The sequence below is a fragment of the Macaca nemestrina genome, chromosome X, assembly GCF_043159975.1.
Source record: "Macaca nemestrina isolate mMacNem1 chromosome X, mMacNem.hap1, whole genome shotgun sequence".
In the NCBI taxonomy this organism is placed as follows: Eukaryota; Metazoa; Chordata; class Mammalia; order Primates; family Cercopithecidae; genus Macaca; species Macaca nemestrina.
Genome location: NC_092145.1, coordinates 40,504,393 through 40,520,387, shown reverse-complemented (window position 1 = coordinate 40,520,387; position 15,995 = coordinate 40,504,393). Strand labels below are relative to the sequence as shown.

Sequence of the window (15,995 nt, the reverse complement as noted above, 5' to 3'; positions counted from 1 at the left end):
TGAAGCTTGGCTCTTGATTGTAATCTATAATCCTGATTGGAGGTCATTATTCCCTAAGTTTTAAAGCAATTATCGACACCTAGATTGTCATATACCCTGAAGGTGGGTTGTCCTTTTAAAAAGGTTCTTACTAATTTCAGAGGTTTGTGCCTTTTGATCTGTGAACCAAAAACATGTACCATCAGAAAGTATAGGGAAACTCTCAAGTTTTACTGTGTAGTTTGTGACTTCCAGTTTTTTCAAATATGATTCCTAATCATTTTATTACTTTCTGTGTAGTTTGTGACTTCCAATTTTTTCAAATATGATTCCTAATCATTTTATTACTTTTAGGCTTTTAAGCACTGCATTCCTCACACATTTCTCTTCATTAAAAGCAAAGAATATACTTAGGATATGAATGTATTTAAAACTTCTTGCTTCCTAATACTTTCACAGGTTACTTTTAAAGCAAAACACTTTTTTTTTTTTTTTTTTTTTTTTTTTTTTTGAGATGGAGTTTCACTCTTATTGCCCAAGCTGGAATGCACGATCTTGGCTCACTGCAGCCTCCGCCTCCCAGGTTGAAGCGATTCTCCTGCCTCAGCCTCCAAAGTAGCTGGGATTACAGGCACATGCCACCACACCTGGCTAATTTATTGTGTTTTTAGTAGAAACAGGGTTTTACCATGTTAGTCAGGCTGGTCTGGATCTCTTGACCTCAGGAGATCCGCCTTCCTTGGCCTCTCTAAGTGCTGGGATTACAGGCATGAGCCACCACGCCTGGCCTAAAGCCAAACAGTTTTATTCATACTGTGTACTTTCATCCCAAGTGCAGTTTAAAACAAACAACAACAAAAACTAGAATCTCATTTTCCAAGATTTGACAATATCTCTGTGGCTTAGTGCAATCTGTGAAGTCACATTGTTTTATTAATACATCATAAATATAAAACCTGACTCATACCTTGATTTCTCTACATGCAGCACTCTCACTATGAATTTATAAGAAAAGAAACTGTTAATAGAATCCAGAAAATGTACTACTAGTTGAGGCTTTGAGTACTCGAAAGCCTATTTAAATACAACAACATTTTAAAATAAGACGTATTTAACATTTGCAAGAAAAATTCAGTTTATTGAGACTCATATTGAACATTTGGCCATGACTGGAAGCTGGTGAGTCAATACCATGTCTCTTGATATGGAAAGTCTTCATCTATCACAGAAAAATTCTGGAATATAGAAAGAACTCTGTTATTAACAAATCATCATTAATAACACAAACTATTTCACTGAAGATTAACAACTCAGAGAATAAGCACAAGAGCATTCAGCAAACAAAGTGAAACATTCTATACACATTCACTTTTCTCTCTATCTTGAAAAGATATGGCATTGAGATATTTTTCTCAGCCAGGCACAGTTGCTGGCACCTGTAATCCCAGCACTTTGGGAGGCCAAGGTGGGAGGAATTGTTTGGGCCCAGGAGTTCGAGACCAGCCTGGGCAACATAGCGGGACTCTATCTCTATAAAAAATGTAAACATTAGCCAGGCATAGTGGCTAACATTAGCCACTATGAATTTTCTTATGAATTTATAAGAAAAGAAAACTATGCCTGGCTAATGTTTACATTTTTTATAGAAATGGAGTCCCACTATGGTGGTGCAAGCCTGTAGTCCCAGCTACCCAGGAGGCTGAGGCAGGAGGATTGCTTGAGCCCCAGATACCAAGGCTGCAGTGAACCATGACTGCACCACTCCCCTCCAGCCTGACTGACAGAATGAGACCCTGTCCCAAAAAGATATTTTTCTCCAGGTTACAACTCCTTCTTAAAGCCCCCCAACCCACAGTGGTCTTACTGTTTTCTGAAATTCTATAGCATTATCTGCAAGACTCAAATGGCAATCATCTAAAATCATCTCAAAGGTTGTATTTTTTCATATGGATCCTGTCTCCCTTGACTTGAGTGTGTGCTCCAAAGGCAGGCACCATGTTTTATCATTTGTATGTGTTCTTGTGCCTGTGGCACACTGGTAATATGTGTTTCAGTCTATGACCATTTTCATTCACTCCTCTCTTTCTCCCAATCCTGCTTTTCTCTTGTAACTCTTTCTGTATACCATTGTCTAGTCTAGAGTCAAATAGTATTTCATGTTCTAAAGTTTGATTTTGACAAAAGTAAATCCACCTCAAAATGTAGTCTTGTAAGGTTAATTTTTTAAAATTACTGTATTTTCTGAAGATAACATCATAATCCATATGGAATCAATTGTATACCCACAGTGAATAAGCAAAATTATAAAATGTCACTCCATCAGTTCTAAGTGCAGAAAATTTAAAAAATCTCCCATCTCAGGCTAAACATCATAATGTTACACATCTTACCATTTTCGGGTAGCTGTCTCTCTTACACAAAAGCAGACCGGTTACAAATATAACTAATATTAATATGAAACCAAATGGTAACAAGAAAAGTAGCAAAGTTTTCTTCAATAGTTCTTCAACTAGGATTAAAAATCACACAAAAAGAGGAAGTGTTATACATTTATCACTATTTTTGAAACTGAATTATTTTATAAATAGTTAAGGACTGAGTTAAGCTTGGAAACCCCTGTCATATTTGCCAGTGCATAAATACCACAACTGTGTTTGAGTATAGCATTCCTTTCATTTGTGCACTTTTTATACAGAAAAGTACTTTACTGAACTGTGACATGTCTTATTTTCACTTAAAAAATAACTTCTCAAAACACAATTCTTATTTCCTGATAGGATTTGTTTATATTTGACCTTGTGAATTCTCCATTTAAAAATGACAAAATATTAGCCAAGTGATTAAACAAACATGTCGTGTGTGTCTCTTAACTCTCAGTAAGTCAAACGTGTACTTAGATATTAGGATACTGTACCGAGCAAGAGGTATCCTTCAATACAAATTCCTGTGTGAGTAATGGAAATCATCTTTTAAGGTTACCTTTTTAAAGTTGTGTCATATTTTAAAGACCAAAGGGAGGGATAAGGTTTTTCTTTTCTTTTTTATTTTGCTTTTTTATTTTAGGGATGGAGTTTTAATGGTTCTTATGCATAGTAAGAAATGAGCGATCACTAGGCAAACTTAAAAAGCAGATGAAGTTTGATCTCCCCAAACTAGTACCTCTCGCTTGTTTTGGAGTAATATAAAAGATCTTTAATCTTAGCCAGACATCTACAAACCTCCCTTGATTCCACCTTTTTCTTTGTCCTATTTCCTCACAATCTTGTTTTCTGCTAGAAAATTATCAGTCACATTCACATGTTCAGAGAATATTTACAAGAATATAATCCAGAGAAATTACTGCTGTAAGTTATCTGTCATGCAAAATTAACAGTGGGAAGGCAGGAAGCTCCTTTGCCGAAGTTCTACTGCCTTTCCCCATACAGAGTCAATCCTGAAGAGGACATACTCTAATTTCCAAAAATACTATTGTCCTATTTTTCTATAACTTGAAACATCCAATAAGAAATGTCCTAAAGAACCGAGACCATATGGAACTCAAGAAATTCCTTGTTTCTAATTTCAAAGTCATTAAGATTCTATGAAGAGAGCCGGGCATGGTGGCTGATGCCTGTAATCTCAACACTTCGGGAGACAGAGGTGGGCAGATCACTTAAGGCCAGGAGTTCAAGACCAGCCTAGTTGACATGGTGAAACTCCGTCACTACTAAAAATATAGAAATTAGCCAGGCGTGGTGGTGCATGCCTGTAATCCCAACTACTCAGGAGGCTAAGGCATGAGAATTGCTTGAACCCAGGAGGCAGAGGTGGCAGAGAGCCAACATCACACCACAGCACTCCAGCCTGGGTGATGGAGCAAGACTCCATACCAAAAAAAAAAAAAAAAAGGAAAAGATTTCCCTCAAAGCAAGAGAAATCTTAGGCATCACTATCACTGATAAGATTGCATGTAAAATACAGAAGATAATATATTTTTTGAGGATATGGCTAAAATCTTGCCATATCCACTTTATACAATGCATTGACTAATGACAAGATATAGTTCAGGACATAACTTTAGAGTTTCCTGATTTTTTAAAACAGTGACAAAAATGAAAAATATGAAACTAGTAAGTCTTCTTTCTGATTCTGTATAGCTCTTGGTTGAGTTTTCCACTGTCTTGCTATTTTTTCTCCATAATCCTTAATGATTATATAATATTTTAGGCTTCTCGTTTATTCCCTACATCTACCCAATTGGAAATAAAATATAAGTTCCCTGAGGGTAGAGATTTATTTACTGCCATATCTCCAATGCTTGAAAAGAGTCTGAAACATAGTAGGTGCTTAATAAATATTTGATGAATGAAAGGGATCAATGATACCACTATATTCGTAGGGAGATAATAGAGATTCCACTATAGTAGAACAACTTGAAAGGAGATGAATGACTGATAGATATGCCAGTATCCATCTGTATCAACATCAGTATATGTATTAATAGCTGCATCTCTATCTATGTACCTGAAAGAGCAATGCTGAGTTTATTTCCTTCAATTTTGAACATTTATTGGTAATTTCTACTCTTAAAGCTAGTATATTGTGAAGCACAATCATATTTTATCTCATTGTTTAGGCTTTTTAGTTTATATTGCTATGGAATTTTAATGCCCTTATCATAAATCACTTTAAATCAGTGTTGGAAGTGAATGGAATGAATATGTATATTACTAATCATGGCCTCTGAAATAGAAAAGTAGTCCTTCAGAATAGTATTAGACACTCAGAAACAAATGTATGCTAATCTATACTTGCTTTAAGATTTCTGTTCTCTTGAATACTGAAAGCATAAGAAAATATTGATTAAAATACGCTCATGCCAATCCCTCAAAAGAATGAGCATATTATCTATATTGACAGAAAAACAGGAATGTTGATAATAGAGGTATAACAATATTCCTAGTCCTAACTGAATTAATATTAGACTTTTAATAAATCTTTGTTCAATTGAAGCGCTTGCTAAATTATCCTCTCTGTTCATAGACTATATGGGAAAGTCTTTCACTTTCGTAATTACAAAATATACTGAAAGAAAATTAATTTTGTTAGCAAATAGCTCATTATTTAGTTACTGTCCTTTTAGCTCATACCTTCCCAACATTGTTTATCACTCCACTCACTCCAAATTCCATCATCTGAGCAATAAATATTCACTTTGCTTCTTACTACAAAGCATAACTGTCGGGTTTCATTTGTTATTTTCAAGGTGTACGTTTCATTTTCAACTGTGGTAGTCTGAAAGCCAAGGACAAAATCAGATGCCATTATTTGATCTAGTTGCAACTAGACAGATTCCATATCTGTCCCTTTCAAAGTGGGTTTTATTACATAAAATCTATGCATCAAAAGACTAGAAATGCATATTCTCAGCAGTAATTAGCTCTCTGTATAGTGGGGGTTTTCAAATCATTGTTTCTTCCCTTCTTTATCTATATTTTATTTCTATGGTGATAATGGATCACTTACAGTGAAGGACAGCATGTGTGAGAGGGCAAAATTCCTAGGTAGCTTTGGTGTATATAACACCCAGTATGTGGACTAGTGTCAAATTTCCCAGATTCTATGAACTGGAAGATGCTACATACACTCAGTTACCAAAACACAGAGCCAGCATGTGAATGTTATTACTATGGAAACTATAGAGTTCATATATTAATGTATAGCTTTTTCTTTTTTCCTTATTCTTATTTCCTTATTCTGATTGTTAATAAGAATAAGGAAAACTTACATAACAATGCTCAGGGCTTGGAATAAGAATAAGGAAACAAAACCTGTACAACAGTGCTCATGGCTTGGTATGAAACTATTGCTACAGTTATGAGACTCTCAAGGCTGAGTGATCTCAGAGTAAAAAAATCACTGAAGCAATGATTTCAATTTTGCATTTCAAAGAGCTCAATAATTTTTCTCATTCAATATAATTGCTTTTCCTTTGGCATAACTTATCTTAGGAATCAGCATAATGTAGTGTAGACTTAAGTGGACTGGGAATCAGATCTGAAATCTAGTTCTAACTGCATAATTTGATTGTAAGTGAATTTACATACCTGGGATCTATATGTCAATTCAACAATGAGTTTTCTTATCTGTATATGAAAGGAATGAATTAGAACTACCGGCTCACTAACTTCTCTCTACCACTCTCTAAACTGGAAACTAATAAGGAAAAATAATACATAACAACATATGATTAAAGGCATCACCACATTGTTGGTGCTGGTGGCAGTAATTAGTCTTGCAACCATTGCCTAATTCCCCAGCCAGCCCTTCTTGCCTGGTACAAGCAATTCTCTTGTAAGCCTGCCATACTGGAATTTTGACCTGATGGTTGTTCCTCCATAAGTAGTTTTTGTGGCTTTTTTTTTTTTTTTTTTTTGCTTTTACTTGAGGCCTCTCCACAATCCATCTTAAGCCTTCAGTAACTTTATTGACACAAAATTGAAAACAAGTGACTAGATAATCTCTAAGTTCCTATGTAACTTTAAAATTGGTATCATTCATTATACTTTTGTCCATTCGTTTATTTGGCTTTCTGGAGATTGAACCAAAATACATGTCATGTTCTTTCCCTCACGTGAATGCAACTGATTTTGGTTCTCACATTTGCTATTTTATTTAAAAGGCTGCAGTTATGATTTTCCCAAATAAATGCAATATTCATACCACCAAGGTAGTATCATCTTCTCTGATCTCAATTTCATAAACAAAACACCTTGCTGGAATAGGTCCCAAAGGTATGCTCCATTTCAGCTTAATTTCATATAAACTCTCCTGAGTACAAGTAAGACAGACTGGCGGCAAAGGTTTAACTGAAAAGCAAAAGAGAACCATTTCAACACGGAGATTGTTGAAGTTTAGCAGTAGCCTTTATCCAAAGCTAGGGACATCTGGTAACAGAAACCTCTAGGGATAAACCAAGTGGCTTGGTAATATTCCCTATGATGTGTATTAAAATCAAAGTTGCTTACCAACCAAGATGAGTTTCTTAACCAACTTGGTTATTTTGGAAACTCATTTTTGACAAGTCACTCACTGACAAATATATAAGTCCAAGAGAAAAGTTTGAAGACCCAAATCATTACAACCATTTTCCATTTTGTAACATTAGAAATAACAACCACAATCAGTAATACTACTACTTTTACAGATAGATAACCCTTATTTAATGCTTATGCTATTTCAGACACTGTAAGTACCAAGGATGTTGCATCATAATCTCATTTATGTCTCACTAAATTTTTACTGTGTTTTTTTTGTTCATTTATGTTTATTGAGACATAAATATTTATGTCTCAATAAACCTATGAGGTGGTCCTCTATTATCCTCATGATACTAATAAGGAAATTGAAACAGAGTAACTTGCCCAAAGTCACACAACGGGAAAAATGGTAGATCTAAGATTTAAAGCCAGGTCTGGAAGACTCTAGAACTCATCACTCTCATAACTATTAGAACTGAAAATATAGACTCAATAAATATCCAGTCATTTGTCTATTGAGGCCTGGGAAGAAGTGTCTTCATAATTACTCCATCACTAACACTAGACAAAATTACTGTATAGCAGACAAACTGAAGATGGAAAATAACATTGTGAGTTCTAAATGAAAATGATACTTTAACCTTTATTCAATTCCTTATCTTTCATCCTTATATATTTAATAAGAGCTTCCTCATACACTCTGCTGACTCTCGTTTTTCTGTCTTTGCATTTCCATAGGTCTGTCTCTCTGTCGATGTCTCTCTCTCCTTCCTTCCCTTTTTCTCTTTCCCCCTCTCAAGTGATTGTAAACGGCCTAAACTAGAAACAATGAATTTGAAGTTGTTTGTTGGTTTACATCACCTATATTTTGAAGCTGAAAAGTGAAATAACTGGATCTGATAGGCTTGGTTTCTGATGATCCATTAACACAAATGTAGAAATCTTTATAGTCTGATGACTCCAAATAGGGAAATCTGCATCCAATATTTTGTCCATCAACCTTGATGTAATCAACACACTGTAATGCACGATCCAAGCCCTCATACCTGTAAAATGAGTGTTGTGAGAATTGTGTTCAATTAACAATCTCTTCCAGTATCGAGGTGCTTCATTTTCAATTATATTAGGATACCATGTCAGTTTAAAAATCATTTAATAATGTACAACATTTATTAAGCACCTACTATATGCCAGACACCATGATAAGAACTAGGGAAAAAACAGGAGGGAAAGCAGACATAGTCCCTGATTTCATGGAGCTTACAATCTGTTGGGAGTCTTCACAAAATCTCAAAGACAAAGACTCTTACTTGTGTACTTAGGTTATATTGATTCATTAACAAGGTTTGTGAATCAAAGAATAAGATTCCTAGTAAGAAAACCTGTGATTTATACAAATAATCCTGTATGATATTGCCTTTTAAATTATTTTACTGGAGAAGTTATTTTAAAAGAAAGCAAATTTTAAAGCAGACTTAGAAAATATTATGTTTAATAAAATAAATGAAAATCTAGAGGATACAATACACATCAAGAGATAAACGTCAGAAAAGCTACCCGTAGGAGGGCAAAAAGAAAAGAAGGAGTTGTTTGGCAAGTAACTGTTCAATTTTCTCATCTATTAAATGAGAAATGTTACCATATCCTTTAAAGTTAACCTTATTCCAGTAATAAAGCTAAAAAGAACTAGCGGTGATTCCCTACTAAATTTGAAAGCAACAAATGCTTGCTATTTTCCTAAAGAATAGCTTGCAATGCAAACCATGACATTATCTGTAAAAGACGCCAAAATCCCTGTTGAAATGAGGCCAATGTGACAGCTGATACGGTGCCGGTACACGTATCTGGACTCTACTAAATTAACTTTATGCCAACTATTTACTTTAGGGAGAGTTTGCAAAATTGTTGTCTCCTGGTTAGCTCACTTGATTAGATTTGGGAGACTTCAGTTCCAGGCTTAACTTCATACAGACTTACTTGATGCCAGCAGGGAAGCCTTTACTTTCCAATCTCTAAAATGTTAATGTTTATTCCTATTTCATTAAGATGAGGATCAAATTATATCAAATATGAACTACAATGTACAGGAGGGCAGAGACTTTCTCTGATTCATGCTTTTGTTCTTTTTATCTAGAATACTGCCTGGCATTTAAAAGATGCTTAATATGTATTGAATCAATGAACAAATAATTTCGATATTTGAAATTTACCTATTCAATTCCAGATGAGGAAACAAAAACTCTAAAAGAAAAAATTACTTGCCCAAGGCCTCCAAGTTAAATGATGCTAGAGCAGGGATTAGAACCCAGATCTAAGGATTGTTAAATAGTTTATAGTTTATCATTTATCTCTTATTATTTTCTAAAGAAAGATGCCATGATAATTTGGAACTAGAACTCACCAGTAGTAATGCTTAGTCCTCTCTTGGTTTGTCCATTGTTTAGTAAATGCATACATTTAGATAATTACCTATCAGTTTATCAGTGCTATCACTTGTTTCATCCATGTAATAAATATTTAGTGGTAATCCACTTTCAGTATAGTACTTTGGAGGTAGTCAAGAGAAATATAATAAACAATTCATGCCCACCAATCCCTTAAAAGTTTAACAGGAGACAAGGCACACATATATGAGAAAAAATTTAAATGCCATCTGGACAATAAATAATTACAGGCTATAAAAAAAAAATAATAGTTCGAGCCAGTCGCAGTGGCTCATGCCTGTAATCTCAGCACTTTGGGAGGCTGAGGTGGGCAGATCACTTGAGGTAAGGAGCTTAAGACCCGCCTGGGAGACATGGTGAAACCCCATCTCTACTAAAAATGCACAAATTAGTCAGGTGTGATGGCACACGCCTGTAATCCCAGCTGCTCAGGAGGCTGAGGCATGAGACTCGCTTGAACCCAGGAGGTGGAGGCTGCAGTGAGCCGAGATCGCACCACTACACTCCAGCCTGTGTGATAGAGGGAGACTCTGTTTCAGGAAAGAAAGAGAAAAGAAAAGAAAAGAAAAGAAAAGAAAAGAAAAGAAAAGAAAAGAAAAGAAAGAAGGAAGGAAGGAAGGAAGGAAGGAAGGAAGGAAGGAAGGAAGGAAGGAAGGAAGGAAAAAGAAGGAAGGAAGGAAGGGAGGGAGGGAGGGAGGGGGGAGGGGGGAGGAAAGAAAGAAAGAAAGAAAGAAAGAAAGAAAGAAAGAAAGAAAGAAAGAAAGAAAGAAAGAAAGAGAAAGAAAGAAAGAAAGAAAAGAGTAATAGCTCAAGAAAAATGAAACAGAAGCTGACAGGATCAGTTAAAGGTTAATGAAACTCGGGAGCAGATGAGCCTTGGAAAAAATGGATAAAAATTGGTGAAAGAAAGATAGAGCCAGAGGGCATTCCAGAAGGTAATGCAAACAAAGGTATAAAAGGCAATAACATGGGTGAGAAAAAAAATGTAGAGATGGATCTAAATGGATTGGAGCATTCACACTGGTAATAGTAGAGAGTATGGCAGCCCAGATTTTATCCTGGGGCAATGAGTAGACACAGGAGGTTTTTGAACAAGAGCGTGGTATATGAAGATGGCAGTATAGGAAGATAAAGCTGGCTACAGTGTGCAGAATGAATAAAAAGGGGAGAGATTGGAATCAGAGCGACTGTCATTTGGGAAGCAATGGCAATCATCCAGGTGTTGAATGAAGGAAGCCTAAAGTAGAGCTCTTACAGTCGAGATGGTAGGTACTTAACAGATGTGCAACCTTGCAAAGAAGCATCAGAACATGGTGATCATGTTACCCTGAAACAATTAAGAAACTAAGGAGATACATGAGTCACAATGGCCAAGTTTAAAAGCTTCAGTGACAGTTAACAAAGGTAGGGAGTCAGAAAAAAGATCCAGTTTAATAGATAACCCATTTTTATTTAAAGACAAGAATACAAAATGTGTCGAAATTGTTTAGGTTCCAATTTCATCTATCTAAAGGATACAAAATTAACCCAGTATAGAAACAATTATTGCATTCCTTATATCACCCATAGAATACCTTCCAGTATCTACATCCTAAAACCACTTACACCCATTGAAATCCTCAAATAATTGTAAACAATTTTCATCATAAATACAACTCTGACGAGTATAATGAATTTAACTTAGTGAAAATATAGTTACTCATACTATCGATTAATTTGAGTAGACATTTTTAATATTGAAGTCTAATTATAAAAATACTTACCAGTAAAACAAGTTGTAATTGGTATCAAGAAGTACACCTATGCCAGGTTTCCAAGAACAGAGTAAATATTGCCAATTGTAATATACACAATCCATATCCTGAACTTTAGTTTCTGGAATTCCTAAGGAACAAATCAATTGTGAATGCTTCAAAGGCTTGGTGATGAATCATTTGTGAAATCATTTCACAATTTTACTTCATTTCCTATGACCTCTCCATTTTATTTTGCAATCAACATATCAAGATTATTTCAAAAGGAATTTACTGGAAATCACTTCACGATAAGAGGGATGTGCAAAATCAAAAAACATTTGATGGCTCATTTACTCATATTAGTATAAGCATACGCAAGAGTAGTAAAATTATTCTAGGATGCTCTGAGCAGATGAACAAATACTCAGGAATGTTTACTAATATGACCCCAAAACTGGGAACTAAATCAATAAAATAATATGCAGGTTTTGCCAAAGGTATTTGCTGATTTAAAGAATTTTTAAAAAACTAATCATCATCTACAAGAATGATTCTATTTTGTGCCACACTGTCACAGGTTCTATTGTGCCTACAGCCTGGTACATAAAAATTAAGGGACTTATTCCCAAATGAATAGTTCTGATAGTATTAAATATGAAAAGAGAACTTTGTTTTAACCTTGTGGCGATATCCAATAAGTAGCTTCTGCCCAGGAACTTTGAACTTCTGATCCATTTGTGCATTGCCATGGTAAAAGTGTGTGTATCTTCGCTTCAATGCCCTTGTTAAGATCAAACCCATCTTTGTAATGTAGATTCTTAGTAATGATGGTCTGTTTGACAAAAAGATGAGACAAAGTCAAGCTTAGAAGCCTCCATGGTATAGTGAGCTATGTTAATAAGACTAATAAATCATTAACACCCTGGAGAGTTCCCAAAAATCTAAGACAGTCCTAGTGACTATTTGATACAATGCCACAGATACATTTCCAGCAGAGCTCACCTCAGTATGTCATATCATTTGATGACATCATTTGAATGTTAACATCTAATTCCAAATAAAAACAAAAACTTTTGGAAGGAAAAAAACTTTATGGCAGGAACTTGAGCTATATCCACTTGGAATCAAATAGATAATTTTCATATTCCATATGCACATTACTTGGTAAATTATGTCACACTTAAAAATATAATATGAAACCTTCAGGAAATACGTAAAGTAAAACTCTGGAAGTAACCAGAGAAATCCAGACAAATCATGAGCTTCTGGAGGACAAAAATCATTTATTGTTTATTCATATATTCCTGATACCTAGTAGAGTGTCCAGCACAAACTTGATCAATAAATGCTCGATTTGAATTGTCTCTTGAAACTACCTAGCTGAATTAGAGAGGTAACAGAATGCCATCTACAACAGAAATATTTGAATATACATACTTGTTGAGTATATAAGTAATTAATAATTCAAAACATTTTCATTGAGCTCTTACTACAATATATACAACGAACCACAATCCTGTGACCCTCTGTGGGAAGGGTACAAACATAAATAAGCGTTGTCTCCTACAGTAGAAAAGGTCACAGTTCAGTAGCATGTATAAGGCCCATATCCAAGAATATAAGCAATTGTAAAATACAGTGAAATGCTCTTCTAGTGAAGTACTCTTCAAGTTCATATTGCTTGAGACCGAGTTTTTTTTTTTTTTTTCTTGTTCTTCCAATGGCAATCTTAACACTGGATGAGGTGAAAACAGATATAGCAGGATGCATAGGAGACAGAGGCAGATGTGGAAGCTTTTTATATCCTAATTAGAACTATTGAGATATAGGAATTGGAGTGGACACTAAAGTCAGGAATCACAAAATAACACCTGATGATCACTCTGATGCCTCAAATGCATGCTTTACTTACCGTCCATGTTTCACTACCAATGTTTCGGTATTTTAGTTCATATTCCACTGTGCATTCCTTAAAATTATCCAGAGACAGTGGGGGTTGCCATTGCAAATAGAGATAACCTAAATATCCGGGATCCACTATCTCAAAATCCTGAGGAGGGTTAACTGAAATAAATCAATAAAACACTTTTATTTTTTCTGTATTTTATGACAAATATTGCTGAATCTAGATGGATTCCAAATGTCCACCAATCGATTAACAGATAAACAAAATGTGCTACATGCATACAATCAAATATAATTCAGTCATAAAAAGGCATGAAGTACTGATTCATGCTACAACATGGATGAACCTTGAGAACATTATACTAACTGAAATAAGCCAGACACAAAAGACCACATATTGACATAGTTCCATTTCTATGAAATTTCAAAATAGACAAATCCATAGAGAGAGAAAGTAGATTTGTGGTTGGTAGGGGCCGGAGGGAGAAGCAATGCAGTGTGACTGCTTAATGAGTTTAGGGGCTGTTTTACGGGTGATGCAACTATTCTGGACTTTGATAGTGGTGATTGTTGCACAACTTTGTGAATGTACTGAAAACCAATGTATAGTACCTTTTTAAAGAGTTGGTTTTCTGTAAATTATATCTCAGTAAGGCTGTTAAAAAATCTAGACTACTGCTATATAGTTGTTCCTTCTTTGAGAAACCACATATGCAAAATGTGACTTTGCCTCACTAGGTATTAATTTTTAGAGTAGTAAAAAATTCAATGTGGCTTTATCTCTGTGGTCATGTATGCCAGAATTTGGTCTAAGACGGGAACATTTTATTACAAAAATCTGTCTAACAGCAATAACAAATCAATATAATATAAATATATGTATTTTAATTGTATTAAATATAATATAACATATAATAATAGGCTATAAATAATTTTAATTAATTAATAAATCATTAACATTATATTACATAATATAATAAAATAAGATAATTGAATAATTAAATAATTCCATAATTATTTTTAAATTTCATATTAAATTTCTGTACCTTTTTAATTTATCTAATTGTCATAAAAGCTAAGGATAGTAACTAAGGATAGTAATTAAGGAACTGTTCCAGTTAGTTTAGTACCGGGCAATGAAGTTTCAGATACTTAATCTGTTAAAAAAGACTATACAAAAAGGTATGGACAGTGTCTTTTAATTTGTCATTTATCACACAAAATGTGTGTCAACATCAGTTACCTTATACAAGAAAGTGACTAGTAAGAACATAGCTTTTGTTCATGGACTTCCTGAAATAGTTTCAATAACAATTCATCTACTAGTTAGTTACACACTTCCATAAGGTAGGTAAAAAAGACAGTTAATTTTCCATTAAAATCCATTTAATTTTACTTTTCCTAATTTAAAAACGATTCCATTAAAATCCATTTACCTTTTATCTCGGTGTCTGAAGATGAAGTATAGCCGAATGTTGTGCTTATCAGAAAGGTACATAAGCATCTGATAGCCAAGTAGACGAAAGCCATTTCTCCAAGATTTAAAACCTCGATATTGTCCCCCTATGAAAGAAAAATATAACATTTTAACTTTCTCTTACATCAAATAATCAAACTAAACGTGATTAAAAATACTTTTGTGCTTTCTACCAAGATTGGGAAAACTATGTCCACCTCAGACCATGGAAATAGAAATAATCAAGTTAGGAACCAATATAATTGGAAAGAAAGGATTCTAGTCTCAACCTACTTACAAGAATAAAAACAAAGCAAAACAAAAACCCTTGTAGCTCCTCACTTCCCCGCCGACAGGCACACTTCTCCTGACCAGGTTATGGTGACTTCAAATAGCCTTCATCCGGAAGACGTTAGACCCACGAGAGTGTTCTTACTGGTTCACAATGGAGTTACGATATCATCCCTCTCCATAGCAACCGTCTCCCCTAGCAACACATAAAACACTGTCAAATACACTTTTCAGAGGGAGAAAAGAAAAAAGAAAAAGAAAAAAGTATTTGAAAGTTATTTCGGCCGGGCGTGGTGGCTCATGCCTCTAAGCCAGCACTTTCAGAGGCCGAGGCGGGTGGATCACCTGAGGTCAGGAGTTTGAGACCAGCCTGGCCAACATAGTGAAACCCTTTCTCTACTGAAAATACAAAATTAGCGGGGTGTGGTGGCGGGCGCCTGTAATCCCAGCTACTCGGGAGCCTGAAGCAGGAGAATGGATTGAACCCGGGAGGCAGAGATTGCAGTGAGCCGAGATCCTACCATCGCACTCCAGCCTGGGCAATGGAGCCAGACTGTGTCTCTAAGTAAATAAAATAAAAAAATAAAATAAAATAATAAAATAAAAGTTAGTTGACCACTGAGAAAGCTCAGAACCTAAACCGAAGACTCAGAGAGTTCAAAATTTTGCTGTTTCCTCATAAATATTTTTTTTAGTTAAAAAAAGTGTTTATTTAGCTCTTTCGCCCCCTACTGGACGATTGATTTTCTTCTTTGCTTCTTTTTTCTTTTCACTACTTTTTTAAATTAAAATGTGTTATTTCCATCTACTCTCATTGTTGTTCCGCTTTTTCCTGTGTTTCCTGTATTAGCAAATGGCATTGCCATCCTTCCAGCTGCCCAAACCAGAAACCTGGGAGTCTTCCTCAACTCCTCTCCCATCCAATCTCTCCATTACCACTACCACTTCCTAAGTGGAGGATCTTAGCAGGGATTTCCTTATTCAGTCTTTCCTGCCTCTGATCCATTTTCCACACCATGGTACAGCAAGAGTGACCTTTCTAAAGGGTAAATCTGAACTTTTCATCTCTTACTTAAACTAGAACTGCATTTCATTGCCACAGAATACAATTTAGTCATCTTTCTATTCTTGAGGGATATTGGTTTTATGATCAAAATTTAAAGGA

The 15,995-nt window shown here is 35.0% G+C and overlaps 1 protein-coding gene across 9 annotated transcripts in view; it reads right to left on the bottom strand.

Annotated features, from left to right (window-relative positions):
- Positions 1-1,068: 1,068 nt before the first annotated feature.
- The window catches only part of LOC105490493 (interleukin 13 receptor subunit alpha 2), a 38,377-nt gene continuing 23,450 nt past the window's right edge, over positions 1,069-15,995 (bottom strand). For 4 of the 9 annotated variants that reach the window (XM_011756210.3, XM_011756209.3, XM_011756212.3 and 1 more), the window contains 10 exons: positions 14,838-15,026; positions 14,520-14,646; positions 13,091-13,242; positions 11,857-12,010; positions 11,206-11,326; positions 7,860-8,044; positions 6,682-6,827; positions 5,109-5,253; positions 2,370-2,488; positions 1,069-1,214 (listed from right to left, as the gene is read on the bottom strand). In XM_011756210.3, coding sequence (XP_011754512.1) covers positions 1,164-1,214; positions 2,370-2,488; positions 5,109-5,253; positions 6,682-6,827; positions 7,860-8,044; positions 11,206-11,326; positions 11,857-12,010; positions 13,091-13,242; positions 14,520-14,613 — 1,167 coding nt within the window. In that variant the 5' untranslated portion in view covers positions 14,614-14,646; positions 14,838-15,026 and the 3' untranslated portion in view covers positions 1,069-1,163. The remainder of the gene's footprint in view (positions 1,215-2,369; positions 2,489-5,108; positions 5,254-6,681; positions 6,828-7,859; positions 8,045-11,205; positions 11,327-11,856; positions 12,011-13,090; positions 13,243-14,519; positions 14,647-14,837; positions 15,027-15,995) is intronic. The other 5 variants (XM_011756216.3, XM_011756217.3, XM_011756219.3 and 2 more) reach the window with 2 other exon arrangements.